The 15,114-nt window shown below is 44.9% G+C and overlaps 3 protein-coding genes across 6 annotated transcripts; 2 read left to right on the plus strand and 1 right to left on the minus strand.

The window, feature by feature from the left end:
- Positions 1 to 2,284: 2,284 nt before the first annotated feature.
- Positions 2,285 to 4,140, minus strand: arl6ip5a (ADP-ribosylation factor-like 6 interacting protein 5a). Its single transcript, XM_003973752.3, has 3 exons — positions 3,865 to 4,140; positions 2,700 to 2,917; positions 2,285 to 2,462 (listed from the first exon to the last, which is right to left on the minus strand). Exons 1-3 carry the CDS (start codon positions 4,041 to 4,043, stop codon positions 2,287 to 2,289), a joined length of 573 nt encoding a protein of 190 aa, XP_003973801.1. The 5' UTR covers positions 4,044 to 4,140; the 3' UTR covers positions 2,285 to 2,286.
- Positions 4,141 to 4,187: 47 nt separating this feature from the next.
- trnt1 (tRNA nucleotidyl transferase, CCA-adding, 1) lies at positions 4,188 to 8,390 on the plus strand. 3 transcript variants are annotated; one of them, XM_011614398.2, is made up of 8 exons: positions 4,188 to 4,229; positions 4,488 to 4,617; positions 4,854 to 5,047; positions 5,898 to 6,036; positions 6,137 to 6,263; positions 6,494 to 6,687; positions 7,041 to 7,294; positions 7,769 to 8,390. In XM_011614398.2, exons 2-8 carry the CDS (start codon positions 4,488 to 4,490, stop codon positions 8,012 to 8,014), a joined length of 1,284 nt encoding a protein of 427 aa, XP_011612700.2. In that variant the 5' UTR covers positions 4,188 to 4,229; the 3' UTR covers positions 8,015 to 8,390. The 3 variants fall into 3 exon arrangements, with proteins under 3 accessions (XP_011612700.2, XP_011612699.2, XP_011612697.2); XM_011614397.2 differs by lacking the exon at positions 4,188 to 4,229 and adding an exon at positions 4,236 to 4,386; XM_011614395.2 differs by lacking the exon at positions 4,188 to 4,229 and having other exon boundaries at positions 4,236 to 4,617.
- Positions 8,391 to 8,501: 111 nt separating this feature from the next.
- avpr2b.1 (arginine vasopressin receptor 2b, tandem duplicate, 1) lies at positions 8,502 to 10,820 on the plus strand. Of its 2 annotated transcripts, XM_029826244.1 has the most exons (3): positions 8,502 to 9,465; positions 9,679 to 9,883; positions 10,288 to 10,820. In XM_029826244.1, the coding sequence occupies exons 1-3, from the start codon at positions 8,607 to 8,609 to the stop codon at positions 10,373 to 10,375; spliced, it is 1,152 nt and encodes a 383-aa protein (XP_029682104.1). In that variant the 5' UTR covers positions 8,502 to 8,606; the 3' UTR covers positions 10,376 to 10,820. The 2 variants fall into 2 exon arrangements, with proteins under 2 accessions (XP_029682104.1, XP_011612706.2); XM_011614404.2 differs by having other exon boundaries at positions 9,679 to 10,820.
- The last annotated feature ends 4,294 nt before the right edge of the window (positions 10,821 to 15,114 follow it).

The following is a 15,114-nucleotide window of genomic DNA, read 5'->3' on the forward strand; positions in this document are numbered from 1 at the left end:
ACGTGCGCTCATTAAGAATGCATGAATGAGCTGTTTTTAGACAGCTGTGAAACATCTGTTTCCCCTGCACGGCTCTGCCGTCTGGCTGGTTCTGACTTCACGCTGTAAAGTGACCTAACCAGTCTTTAAACCTTGGCACACCCTGGAAGGGCTATAACCTGTTCTTTACCGCACGTAAAAGACAAGCTGGTGGTTTTTTGCACGTAAACATCTCCACAGCCATTTATGGAACGCAGGACTGTGACACAGCCCCCCCCCCCCCCATAGGTGTCGCCACAACCTTTCACCTCTTTCCCTTCCTGGGTGTTTTCTGCCTCTTCACGTTCTCCCTGTGGCTGCTTACGTCTTTAAGAGGACTGAATTCGCGGTTAACCCCGGTGTTGTGCTTCTGGCTCAAGCTCAAAGGAGGCGTCCGACACTTCTACCTCCTCAGCTTTACGAGCCACAGGGGGGGGGGGGGGTTCGTATCCAGTCCAGCTGTCTCCCTCGGCCTCTGCGTTTGCTGTTTAATACCAGCTGCAGACAGACATCAGGCGAAGCTGTTCCAGTTGACACTTGGCTGCCTAAACAATGGGCTCCTGTACGCTTTATCCTCAACAGACACGTTCAGAACTGCATGCAGAGAGTAGTTTTTTTTTACATTCCTCCGAGGTTCAGGTTTCACAAATCTGCATTTTTAAATGAACACGGGATTGAAAACACTTGAGTCCACACATTAGCTTCGGTTTCTGCAGCTTCAACTCTAAAACCAGCAAGAAGAAAATCTAGTCAGCTCGGCTGTTTGCTCTGCGTCTGCTGGATGTGTAAATAGGCAACTAATGTCCTCCACACTGGAAGCCGGAACTCAAGAACACGATTCTTCAAAGCCAAACGTAACTTTAGGAATATTCCACGTAAGAAAAGAGACATATTTTTAAGTCCACAAAGGTTTGCAACTGTCAACATGAGGACTGAGCAGCTGAATCATTTGCATCTGGCTCTGAATTATGAAGCTAGCTCATTAGCATAGCCTTAAAAGGCTATCTGAATGTTCCCAACAAACCAACGTAAAGTAAGAAATCAAAGGCAGCACAGGCAGAAGTGATACATGGAGAAGCATCACTGATGGAAACTTTCAGGATGTGCCAGAACCATAGTCAAAAACAGTTCATTCGCTCCCAAATAAAGGATGATTTATTTGCTGCAGCACTTCCTGGATCGCATTTGCACCGATGACAGAAATATGTATCTGCTGTGTGCAGCAGCATGCACGTGCTGTGTCCTGTTCTGCTCAGGGAGACGCAACTTAAATCATCTTTATTACTGTCCCTGCTTGTGTTTGCCGCTCCAGGATTCACAGTAAGGATGGAGATGAAGCATAAATCAGCTCTGCACTATTGTGAGGAAAGTGCGAGTTAAACAGGAGACTTGTTGAAACACTGGACTAGAGAGCTCTTCTTCCATTGTTATGGTATGGATTTTAGAGGAAAAGCTACTTTTAGATCACCATACTTGTTCATACCTATCTGTCATGTTTCTACTAATCTTTATACACCTTCAATCAACAAAACAAAAAGGGTCTCTTCCCAAAAAGGTCTTAATGAAGTCTATTAAAGTACAACCCAGACAGACAGAAATTGCTGACTAAGTAGAAGGCAGCTGACTCCAGCGCAGCTCTTTAGCAGCAGCTCATTGATCAGCCAATCCGTCACCCAGGGGCCACTGTCACGAGCAGGAACCCTGATAGCCTGGGTGAAGGCTTCGCCGCTTTGAAGCCTCATTTTAAATATTGACACAATGACTCACGTCAGACTTTGGAGTCGCATTTACTTCAAGACTTGAGACGAAGCCAGACTTTTTCTTTTGTATGGCTCTATTTATTGGCATGATGAGGTGAGATAAAATAAAAACGTGTAACAACCCCTCCTGGACAACAGCTCGGGAGACCTTTATGGCGAGCAACCTTTGCCTTTCATTGCCTTCAGAGCCATTGCAGAGGCTGATTGAAGGCAGATTTTAAGTCAAGGAAAGACTCCCATGTGTGCAGGAACATGGACCGACTGCATAGCAGAGTGCTAACATTCACCGTCACTGTGAAAGAAAAGTGCCCCGACAAGTTCTGGGTGGAGTGACAGATACCCTGAGGTAAACCTGAAGCCCTTTGGATTAGAAGCTTTTCCTGCGCAGGAACACACAGCCAAACAGGGTCAAAGTTCAGAGTTTAAAGCTAAAAGATTCAAAAAATCCTGATACATCCAAGAAGAAATTCCAGATTCCAGACAAAGATTCGCTTTTTTCCAGGTCCGATCATTCCTTCAGTTTTCCCTCCAGAAAGCTCTGGATCTTCTGAAAGCCCTCCTCGTGTTGTCCCAAGGCCTCCAGGAGGATGCCCATGGGTGACCTCTTCAGTCCCGCTCCTTCAATCTTGTTCTCCAGTTTATTCTTCATGTTGCGCAGGCGAAACGATGCGTGTGCAAATATGCCTGGAAAACAGGCGTCAAAGCAACGTTTCAAACCTCAAGCCAACATGTCACATTCTTCAGCCCAAAACTTTGAAATATGGGCGTGACGATATGTGTTTGATTTCTAAAAACCTCAAGTGCTGCAACGAATACACAATTTAAAAAAGCATAAGTCGCTGATTCATTTAGCGGAGCTTATTTCCTTCACCCAAATTCTTTTCTTTTTCTATTCTGCAGCATTGAACCTTTTGAACTTACAAGCGAGGGGGAAGGTGATTGCAGACATAAAAACCATGACGCTCCCCAGCAGAGAGATCAAGATGTAACTGGCCACCATGATGAGGAACACAAAGGCTGTGGGGTTGTGCCTCTTAAAGTTGTTGATCACGGCCCGGTTCTCTCCGGCCCACACTGAGCCCAGGAAGATGGCCGACACCACAGCCATGGCTGTAAACATCCCCAGGGGGTTCAGGAACCTGCAGGGCAGCGACACGGCTGTCAGATCTGGCACACACGCGCGCACACGCACACTGAGACTGGTCAACTGGCGCGGCCCAGTGGCCACCTTGGGTTACTACAAAAACAAATAGAGATTCATGTAGACTCAAAACACTCCCAAATTGAAGGAATTAAAGAAATCAATAAAAGGAGTCAAAGTTAAAACAAGTACTTTATATCTGTCCATCCATTTTCCAATGCCTGTCTTTAACAGAGTCACAAAGGGATGTTTTTTCTTTATGTATTATTACTTTATTTCACAGAATACCCTGAGAAATCCCCAATAATAGTATAAATGGGGGATAATAGCATCAGGCACTTTATTTGTCAGACCTGTGCACAAAGAAAAAACTTATCAGGAAAACGATGTTAACAAGTCTGACCTCACCTGACCTGTCGGGTCAAACTGTGGTTCTGTCAGATCCATAAATGATGCGATCCCTGATTAAGATGTCTGTGTAGATCCCTGATTAATCACCTAATTAGGGCTAAAGCGTGATTCCCCCCTCACAGTTAGGCAACCTGTAGTGCAACAGCTGACTTGGCAGGCAGGTCAAAGGCCTTAGTGACCATGACAACAATATGTCATCATACAGCTCAGATCATGACAGGGCATCACTATTTTTAGTAAGATGGGCTTTAGATGGAACAAAGTGTCAGCTAAAGCCAGGATATTTCCGACAGGACAGCCAGGGCCTGAGACTAATCCTGAGTGATTCTACCATGTATGGAAAACTAGCAGTCTGTCACTAGTGGTGCAAAAAACTCTTTAAATGTTTTTAAACTGTAGACATCTCGTGTCAGTATCCTGAGTCAAACACGCGTCTATACTGTATCTTCACAATAAGTTAGACGGACTTGAAAAGTGAAATACTAAGTGCGCATTAATGCTGCTCTGTTGATGTGAAAATCCAGTTTAACTTACCCGACAACTAGGAAAATAGCGACAGCAGAAACCAAATAATTAGTCTGATAATAAAGCAGGTTGTTGACAATTCGGTTGTTCCATTTCGCCACATCTTTTGTATCTGGCTTAGCAAATCTTTCCCAGCCCGGGAAGAAGTCGTCCCAGGCTCTGAGTGGCGTCAGCTCCACTTTGGCCATTTGCTTCGGGTGATTAATTTGACAGTAAACGGTGCAGAAAAGCCGCTTTAAAAATTCCGACCGTCTCTGGGACAGGAGCTCCACAGCTTCCGGGTCTCGCGAGAAGCTATAACCACGCCCCTCGTACGAAACTTCACGACAGAGCACACTATTGGCTAGCATCCTCACGTGACCGGAAGACTTCACGTATGTCTTCATGTTCATCCTCACTGCGGCACGTTTGCGTGTTAAAAACAGCGAATGAGTTGAAATTTCAGAAAAGTCGTCTCTTTAAGACTCCCGCCAGTTGTTAGTGATGCGTTAGTGTTGTTGGCCATGACGCGTTAACGTTGCTTTAACGCTGGTATGTTGAAACAGCGATGAAAGGTCGCAGGCGTGGTTTCACAAGCGTGTTAGCTTCGTGAGAGACAAACAACAAAGAGTGGGTTTTTGTTGTTTTTACAGATGTGGAGCAAGTTGTTGCGTTCACATGTGACTGCGCGATCAGGTTTTTGTTGGAGAAGACTCTTTACAATGCAGTTGAAGACCAGTGAGTTCCAGTCGCTGTTCACCGATGGGCTGAATGGATTAGCAGGTGACTCGCAGCTTTGATACGCCTGTTGTGCTTGTGTTGTGTCGGGCAAGGTTGACCTTGCTTGAAGGATAAATACCACACCAGCTCAAGTAGATTTTGAACAATCTATACTCAGGTGTTTCTTAGTGAAGTGTGAGTTTGTGGTTTCACAATAAGAAGGTTGGATTGTTCTGGTGACGTTGGTTCTTCCTGCAGATCATAATTTATAGCTTGATTCCTGCACTTGTATCTTCCAGAGTTGTTTGGGAAGCACCAGCATGAGCTGAGGATAGCTGGAGGTGCTGTCCGTGACCTGCTGTCTGGGAAGAGACCTGAGGATGTGGACTTTGCCACCACGGCCACCCCAGAGGAGATGAAACGCATGTTCCAAAGCGCCGGGATCAGGATGATCAATAACAAAGGAGAGAAACATGGGACAATTACAGCAAGAGTAAGAGGCTATTTAAGTGAATCTATTTAAGTTTCTCTAGATTTTCCTTGACATTGTTTATTTTTCTATCTTTTCATTCCTTAGAATAATACCCAAATGGCACAGTAGTTTAATCTATAATTTATAGTCACACTAGCTAATGTAAAATTAGTTTATAATGGAGAATTGTGGAATACAGTGATCCCTCGTTTATCGCGGGAGTTGCGTTCCAAAAATAACACGCGAAAAGTGAAATCCGTGAAGTAGTCAGCTTTTTTTAAAATTATTATTATTTTACAATGCAATACTGAACTATAGAATGAAACCAAAAATCAAAACCTGTTTTAAAGCCCAAAATTTGTTTAAAACAATAATTTTAATATAGTAATACAAGGTTGGAAACATTGTCACTGGCGTATTTCCCAGTCCCAGCTGTGCCTCTTCGTCCTGACTCCGCTCCGCTGGAGCGTCTGTTTCTACTGAAGGCGCAGGAGTCTTTCTCCGAGAGAAGAACATTGTTATGGGTAGTTGTTGGCGCTCTTTCTTTTTCTGAGCAAGAAGATTTTTATAAACGGATATGCCACCTTCGATTATATTTGAGAACTGCAATGAACGACTCGCAAAAAAAATCCGTGAAGCAGCGAAGCCGTGAAAGATGAAACGCGATATAGCGAGGGATCACTGTATAGCAGTTTTTCCTCATTTGTCAATAAAACCAGTCTTTCTTCGATGAGAATAGTTATTAATAGTATAATTTAGTGTAACTGGAGGATTTCAGTCATCAGTCTACCACAAAGGTTTATTTACCGTCTTAAAATTCATTAACTTTGCAGATTTTTATTATCTGCCTATTTTCTTCTTTCTTTCACAGCTCCACGATGAGAACTTTGAGGTGACCACTTTGCGAGTAGATGTCCAGACAGACGGTCGGCATGCAGAGGTAGAATTCACCACTGACTGGCAGAAAGATGCTGAACGCAGAGACCTCACCATCAATTCCATGTTTTTAGGTATTTTTTCTATTGATCTCCCACTCAATGAGCTATCTTATCAGCTCTGATGTGCTTGGGGGGGGTTGTTGCTCTAAATTGATGAAATCAATCATTTCAGCACTGGACGGCACATTATACGACTACTTCCAAGGGTATGAAGACCTGCAGAAGCGTAAAGTTCGGTTTGTTGGAAGTGCTGTAGAAAGGATCCAAGAAGACTACCTCCGTATTCTGCGTTATTTCAGGTGAGTTCATAATTATCACAAAAACTATTAACACCTTAAAGCCACTGTTTATTCAAAAAAAATTATTTTTTTAAAGAGTAGTCCACAAAATGTTTTAGTGGCCTGATGGGTAAAAGAGTGTGAGCAATTCTGCAGTCTTATTATATTTATTATATTGTCAGCTGTGAATACTTTGACGATGGGTCACCTCTGGTTTATTGGATTTAGCGTTTCATTGCCTTTTCTTGCAGGTTCTACGGCCGCGTGGCTCTGGATCCTGGTGACCATGAACCCGAGACACTGAAGGCCATTAGAGAAAATGGCTGTGGGCTGGCATCTATATCAGGAGAACGAATTTGGGTGGAATTAAAGAAGATGGTGGTCGGTAATCACGCCGCTCACCTGCTGGAGCTGATGTATAGTCTGGAGCTGGCTCAGTACATGGGTAAGTAGGAGGCCAGGTCAGGGTCAAAACAAGCGCACTAAAAATGAATAAGGTAAAATTTGACTTAATCAAAAATAAACATTTGGATAAATCCTGGTCACCATTTGAGGGGAGAAAGGCAAATGCACAATTTGACGTTGAAGTGTTTATTTAATGGAGCACGATTTGATGTCATGTTTACGAAAATTTGACTTCAGTAGTATCAATATTTAGTAATGGGCCTGTTGTGAAACATAAAAAGATATATTTGACCTCAGAGATGAGACAGATTCACTGCTGTTTCATTATGTTCCACAGGATTTCTTTGGGTCTCTGGAGCTGCCATGAAACTCTTCTCTGCTGCTGTTGCGCAGGTTTACCTCAAGATGGCGACATTGAAGAGATGAAGCGAGTGTGGAGAAACGCCAACGAGCACGCTCCCAAACCCATGACCATCCTGGCGTCTCTGCTCCATAGTCCAGAGGAGGTGGAGAAGATGGATCTCCGGCTAAAGGTGTCCAGAGAGGAGAAGAACCTGGCGCTGTTCCTGGTCAGGTACAGACGGGAGCTTCAGAAAAACCCAGATGAGCTCGACAGCCTGAAGCCCTTCAAAGATTTTATTATTGACGTAAGTGAAAAACTGCTTGTTTCTCCAGTCTCTAATTGAAGTCTCCTAAATCATCTGATCCATTTCATTTATACATTTATACCATATCTTTATAAAGCAAAGTATTTATTTAAAACCAGGCCTAAAAACACAATTTCTTAGGCAACAAAAGTCCAAATTCTTAGCTGCAGACTAAATTAAGAGCAGTTTTTTTATATTTGGTACAAATATAGACCAGACCTTTTTTTTTCTTAGCTCATCTAAGATGTAACTGAAAGCTTCATAGCTTTTAAGTAACAGGTGTTAACATGTACCTCCATAACTGGACCGTTTATTCACAATTATAATAAAAGGTTTTTACTAACATGTTTTCTGAGTACAAAGCAGATCAGCAGAGTGTTTAATATCAGAGTGTGTGTGTGTGTGTGTGTGTGATATAAAAGTTGAAACTTCCTGTTTTTAGATTTTAATCCAGACACCATAAACACTTTTCAGAGCCGGGAGCTGGATAACCAGAATAGAGTGTGTGAGCTACTGAAGTACCAGGGTGAGCAGAAGCTGCTGGCGGAGCTCAGCAGGTGGTCCATCCCTCGCTTTCCCGTCAACGGCCACGATCTGAGGAGAATGGGCATCACGTCAGGGAAGGAGATCGGCTCCACCCTGCAGCAGCTCCGCGAGGTCTGGAAGAAAAGCCGATACCGGATGGACAAAGATGAACTCCTCTCTTATGTGAAGAGTTGAAAGGCAACAAGTGGGCGCTGACCCCGCAGGTGTTGCTCAGCGTTGAACTGATGCGGGCGCGTGGGCAGCCGCATAAGAGCCTGTTTCTCCAGCACTTTGACTGCTTTCATTAGGTGTAATTACTGAGGGCTGTGTCTGACGAATTCAGTGATTAAAGTGTCTCAGCAGGACTCGATGGGGATTGCTGGATGCACAAAAGAACGGCGTGCATGTCAATTGAGTACCCATGAAAAGCATATTTTCATTTATTTGATGCGGGGGGGGGTGACTTTTCTTTTCAAAGGTTCTCCCAATTTTGTTCTGTGAAGAAAATATCTTGTAAAAAGGAGTTCTGAATTTATGCTGCAGAGTAAAAACCTAATTTTTCCCCCCTTCACATCCTTGTGTCTGAGAATGTGTTGCGCTGGTGTGCAGGTTGCTCCTCCTTCTCTGGGTATAAAACCCCTCTCTGCTGGTTGTGCACACTTGTTGCTCACTGCATGTGGACCCTCCTGGAATTACTCTGTGGGGGTTTTTTTTACCCTGATGTTGTCAGTAGGAGTAACCCCCTGCAGTCCTTCAGGAATCCATCCTAGTGTACTTGATTGACAAAATGGCCTGTTTAAACAGCAGTAACGGCTCCGGGGAGGACGCTCTTTATGGAGACCAACCGCGGGACGAGCGTCTGGCTCAGGTGGAGATAGCCCTCCTCTCCATCATCTTCATCACCGCAGGGATCCTGAACCTCGGTGTCCTCTTGGTGCTGTGGAAGCGCCGGAAGCAGCTCTCCAGGATGCGCGTCTTCGTTTTCCACCTCTGCGTGGCCGATCTTGTCGTCACCTTCTTCCAAGTTTGCCCGCAGCTCATGTGGGACGTCACCGACCGATTCGTCGGACCGGATGTGTTGTGTCGCCTGGTGAAGTACCTGCAGGTGGTCGGGATGTTTGCATCCACTTATATGATCGTGGCGATGACGATTGACCGATATCAAGCCATCTGCAAACCGATGGTGACTTTTCAGAAGCGCCGCGCGCGCTGCAACGGTCCGGTGTGCGCGGCGTGGTGCGTCTCTCTCGTCGGCAGCCTCCCGCAGATCTTCATCTTCTCTAGAGTTGAGGTGGCCCCAGGGGTGTACGACTGCTGGGCGCAGTTCATCAAGCCGTGGGGACTGAGGACCTACGTGACCTGGACGACTCTGGTGATTTTCGTCCTGCCAATTCTCACGGTGACCGTGTGCCAAGTGCGCATCTGCCGCACCGTGAACCTCAACTTCCACATGAAGACGCACCACAATGGAGAGGTGGTCAGCAGGCCGCCTTCCTCCAGGGCGAGTAACGTGGCTGGAGTGTCCAAAGCCAGGGTGAAGACTTTAAAAATGACCGTGGTCATTGTGGTGGCTTACGTCATCTGCTGGGCGCCGTTCTTCACCGTGCAGCTCTGGTCCGTCTGGGACGACGAGGCGCCCACTCACAGTAAGACCAATATGTTGGCGTGTTCTGTTTTCCCCACTTAAATGAAAATGTTCAATAACGCGCTTCAGCTCGGAGTTCATTTGTACATTCAAAATATTCGAAAATAAACTTAAATAATTGGTTCTGGCGTTATTTGCAGTTTTGCCTCCGTACAGTAAACACGACATATGAGTCTGTAAACTCCAATTCTATTTCTGCTTCCATCATTTCCAGCTGCTACCTTCACCATCTTGATGCTGCTGGCGAGTCTGAACAGTTGCGCAAACCCCTGCATCTACCTGCTGTTCAACGGGAAGCTGCCCAACGGGCTGCTGAGCCTGATGTGTGAAGCTCAGCCCGATCTGAACGAATCCATCCAGGAGGAGGCCACCATGGTCAGCTCCATGTACATCAGTCTAAAGAGCCTGTCAGACTGCAGGTGAGAACGACTTCACCTGCAGAGGAGGGTTGGAAAGCAGAATTGACTCAAATCTTGCACGTGATTCCAATTTTCGGGTGATAATTCAGAGTGAACCCTGCAAAACTTATGGCGTTCCCTTCATCCTCAGCGATGCTTTGAGTTTAGCGCTGCTTAAAAAATGTAAATATCAGTGAGTAAACATAGTGTAGTCACAACATCTGTCAACCTCAGAGGTGTTGGCAGTGCAGATGTGTGAGAAGTAATAAATAATACACCTGTTCCTCTGTCTCTGCTTGTGATGGCGCCAGTCTATAAATATTTGGTCATTGTGGTTGTGCTGGGACATTAGCATTTAGCCAAAGGCATCACTTCTGGGGTGTGTGTGTGTGTGTGTGTGTGTGCATAAATTCCTGTAAAAACAGGAAAGCATTTACCTCGAGGAGCCTTGTGGATCACTGGGTTCATTCCATCTCGTTCTGGAGAAGATACATATTGATCATGATCCTCTAACAGGGTTTGATTGATTTAATCCTCATTCATAAAGTCTCAAATGTCTTAAGGTGGCGTTAATATCTCTATGTATGTATCATCCATATGTTCTGTTAAAAAAAAAGCACCAATAAATTTAATTCATTTAAAATTTAGTGGGATTTAATAAAAGAAACATGAATGTTTTCTCCTTATAATTTATATTTATTCTGTTTTTTGGGGCGGGAAATGTGTGAATATGTAGCTCAAATGTGTTTGTCCATTGAGATGATTCTGTTTGTGATGTAAATAACCACATGTATGTCAAATAAATGAATATGGTCAGTTTTCTGTAAAGTTTTCTGTGGAAAATAAAATAAACGTCTTCATATTTGGAGAAAGATGTTCTTTGTTAAATGTTACACCATGTTTACTCCTCTTAAAGCCTTAAAGATCTTTGAGGAACTGCCAAATAAACAGCTCTGACCTTTCCTGCCTCTCTAAAGAGAAGCTTTCATTTCACTTCAAATATCAGGTTTTTTTTGTCACCACAACTCAAAAAAAACCCAAAAAACAACCTAATTTTACTTTTACCAATGGTGAAACACAGTCGACTGAAAGTGATGGCCGGAAGTTCTCCTATTGGCATGTTGAGAGGAAAAATTTCCACTTTTTATACTTTCTTTTTATAATAACCACAAACCTCAATCAATCAATCGATTTTTATTTCTATAGCATCTGTTACAATCAAAATTGTTTCTAGGCGCTTTCCAGAATCCCAGGGCCTGACCCCCAACAAGCAACAGTGGCAGGAAAAACTCCCCTTTAACAGGAAGAAACCTTGAGCAGGACCAGGCTCATGTAGGGGGACCCTCCTGCTGATGGGGGGGGGGAGGAGAGGGGGGGCTGGGTAGAGAGAGGTGAGGGGGAGGACAGGTAGAGGAGAGAATAGATAGAACATACAGAAATACATTATATTAATTAAAATAAGCTGCCGGTAGAGTCGAGTTGAGTGGGTCAGCGGGGTCGGAGGTCAGTAGGTCAGCATGCAGCTCTGAAGGCGGCGATACCTGTAGATGAATGCGGAGGGGGGGCAGAAAAACTACACACGAAATAACTACGGTGGTCGATTTGGTGACGAGAGGAACCGTGTCGAGCCGATGTGGCATTTATGATTATGATCAACTTCAGCCATTTGGTTTCCTTCTTTCCTGACTGATTTTCAGGGAACAAACCAAACCATAATAACAGCATGCTGATCTCCACCCCACAAAAAACCCCAAACACGTTTATTCCCTCATCTGACGACAACCTGCAGAAACATTTTATCCTCTGACAATGAAGTTTCCCACAACTTGACTTCCATCCATTCGTTGGTACAAGTGAAAAAATAAATTTCCTACATACCTACATTCACTATACCTGGAGATGACATAGGCTTACCTTTAGAATAATCAATAATCAGTAGGAAAAACTCCCCTTTAACAGGGAGAAACCTTAAGCAGGACTCGGCTCGGCTCGGCTCGGCTCGGCTCGGCTCGGCTCGGCTCGGCTCGGCTCGGCTCGGCTCGGCTCGGCTCGGCTCGGCTCGGCTCGGCTCGGCTCGGCTCGGCTCGGCTCGGCTCGGCTCCTCTCCTCTCCTCTCCTCTCCTCTCCTCTCCTCTCCTCTCCTCTCCTCTCCTCTCCTCTCCTCTCCTCTCCTCTCCTCTCCTCTCCTCTCCTCTCCTCTCCTCTCCTCTCCTCTCCTCTCCTCTCCTCTCCTCTCCTCTCCTCTCCTCTCCTCTCCTCTCCTCCTCTCCTCTCCTCTCCTCTCCTCTCCTCTCCTCTCCTCTCCTCTCCTCTCCTCTCCTCTCCTCTCCTCTCCTCTCCTCTCCTCTCCTGATTCTGGATAAAACGACAATCACGGCTTCAAGTTGGTGCTGCTGCGTGAGGGTTTCCAGGCAATTGATTTACGCCATCCGACGCTGATCCTGGCTCATCAAACTCCCAACTGAGGAAAAACAAACAAAAATGTGATAAAACTCACCTAATTTTAAAAATCAATGCCTAGAACATGAAATTGCTTTCCTGTTGCTTGTATTGATGCTAAAATATTGAACAAAAAGCCAGATTGAAACAAAAATTATCCAATTCAGTATAACCACTGCTTGTCCAGAACATATTCTGACCTAACACAATGTTCATCAGGCATTCTTTAGCAATTACACACCAATCAGCATGTTATGTACGGACAACGCCGAGCACGTGCGTGTGTACGTGAACTGCACGCTGAAAGACATTTGGTATTGATTAACAGACGACCAACTGTGCCGCTGATGCTACCAATAAACACTGAATCACATAGTCTATACGCTGAGTGGATGAATGAAATGGCGAGTCCTTGTGGAAACTTTCTAAATTGAGATAAGGTTCAGGAAAATTGTGTTGCTCTCTGAATGTGTGTTATGGCGGAGGCAATCAACAGCCCATAATTCAATCAGATTAATCAGGCGTAAGAGAGCACGTGTTGCATAAGGAGGCAGTTGCAAAGGAAGCAAAGCACTTAGCTGGTCTTCAGCCGCCACCTATGTGAGAACGCGGTTTGATTTAAAAACGCCTGCACTTTACTTAGAATGTTATTACGGGTTTGAACTAGAAAGGTGTGAAAAGCCTTCAGAGTCGGATGAGTCTGCAGCAGCATCCGAGTCGCTCGCAGTGATCACGGACGACCCCCCGGAGTCTATATCCTCAGGTTGTTTTTCCCTTCAGTCAAATTCTTTTTATTCTGTGTGTTTAGAGCATGGATGCACGTCAGTGTTTGGTGGCATCCGTCTCCAAGGTGAAAAATCTGAGCCTACCTCTGATTTACGTGCCAGGGTTGGAAATAAAAGCTGGCTGATTTCACAGTCGCTGCCATGAAATAACCATGAGACTTACCTCCGACACAAACCCAGAAGCACTTCTGATTGATTATAACCGATAACAGCGGCTGGGAAGTCGAGACACACACTCAGATGGAGCTGATTTGCTGCAGAGATTAAGCTCAACACAGAAGTGGGCGAGTGCCGGTTGCTCTGCATTGATCTGAAAAACTGCAGCATTGGTTCAGACAAGCTGATGTTAATTTGAGCTCTTTATGGAAGCAGTTACAGGTGGCAAAATGAGTCGAAAAGGCAGAGTTCCATGTTTAGCACGTCGGGGAGGACTTGATCTGTCAAGGGAAAAGAATTAGAAGCTGGACTCTCGTCCCTCAGCGGCCATTAATGTCAGCCCTGCGTGGAAGCCAGCTCGACTCTGGAATTGTAATTGGTCAGAAAATGCTGTTTGATTCAGAAGAGATTCGGTGTGACACAGAGCCAGCAGTAGCTGTGTTCAGCAGCCCTGCAGGAGGTCACGGGCATCGAGCCGTTTATCCCGCGCTACGTTTTTGACACATGGTCGGGCGACACGACGTGCCGAGTCAAACGGCCTCACAGTCGAGGTGAAGCCTCTCAATGATGCTGCAGAGGATATCCAGACATTCTCAAATTTTGCTTCTCCAAGTCTGGTGTGATCATATTAAATCAAAGTGTAATCAGGGAGAAGTAAAGGTTGTAGGTTTTAGTGTTGTATTGGCAGCTTATATCAAACTATAACTAAGCTGGGGAGATTCTACCCTCGTTATGGATTCATGTGCAAAAGCACCACTCAAAGGTAACAACAGTCAAACCGGCAACACTTCAAACGTGTCGAGACTTCAGAAAACCATCACCCTGACCAGAATTTAAATCGTACAATACGGTAGAAGCTCCGACCAAAGGTTGTGTGAGTTTAAAGGGAAAAATCTGCTGAATGTAAATGAGCACCTGGGCTTTGATGAGCTCAGGTTGATTAGTACCATCAGGTATCCGGATCCGTGCGCTGCACCTCACACGTGGATTGCGTGAGTGGACTGCTGCAGGAGTCATTTTCACTGTTGGATTTGTTTGTTTTCCACGTATGTGGCGTTTTAAACCGCTCTATTATCCACATGCAAGACCAGAGAATTTGATTGCAGAGGGAAACTACGTGGCATTGAACAGGATTGTTTCTCCTGGAGAATCCGTCTTTCTGTGGCCATTCCCTTTGATGGCGTATAAGAGGTTATCTTTGGTTGGCATGGCTACTAAATGCTGCCGATTCCCTTGTGAACAGTGCTTCACTCTAGTCAAAAAGACTTCCATATGGCTCCAAACACATTTGATTGACAGATACCAGCTCAGAGCAGGAAACCATGTGTCCAGGCATCTCGAGTGGACAATAATCCCAAAAGCCTGACATTATTATTGATCATAGGCGAAATATAGTACCCCCTGGACAATAATCTGTAGGTTCTAACATGAAATGCCACCAGTTGCCTGTAGCAACAGCATCATTTAAAGAAGAAGGGGATGTTACTGAAGAGGAAAGTGTGCGTCTAATGTGGAATGTTGGACTGTATAGCGCTCAAAACACTGATGCAAAGACTCGATTCCTTTCAGGAGCCGTGGAACATACCTTTGAAAAAGCTGCACGTACTCCTCCCCTCTGACACCAGGCCATAAAACATTCAGTGCAGCTGCAAAAAGTTGTTCTGAACATGGGTTTAAAGCCGGATGATGATGAAAAACACAACCAAAACCTGGTCATTGATGTTCCTCATCAACTTACTTGAACTGAAAATATTGCTCATCACATAGTTATAAGATTTTTCGACCTACTAGCATCATTTTGGATACCTGGAGTTTAATTCCACAGCTCTCGTCTCCACCACAGACCCACACTAATGGTGCAAATTCATCTGT

The sequence above is a fragment of the Takifugu rubripes genome, chromosome 19 (genome assembly GCF_901000725.2).
Source record: "Takifugu rubripes chromosome 19, fTakRub1.2, whole genome shotgun sequence".
Taxonomy (NCBI): Eukaryota; Metazoa; Chordata; class Actinopteri; order Tetraodontiformes; family Tetraodontidae; genus Takifugu; species Takifugu rubripes.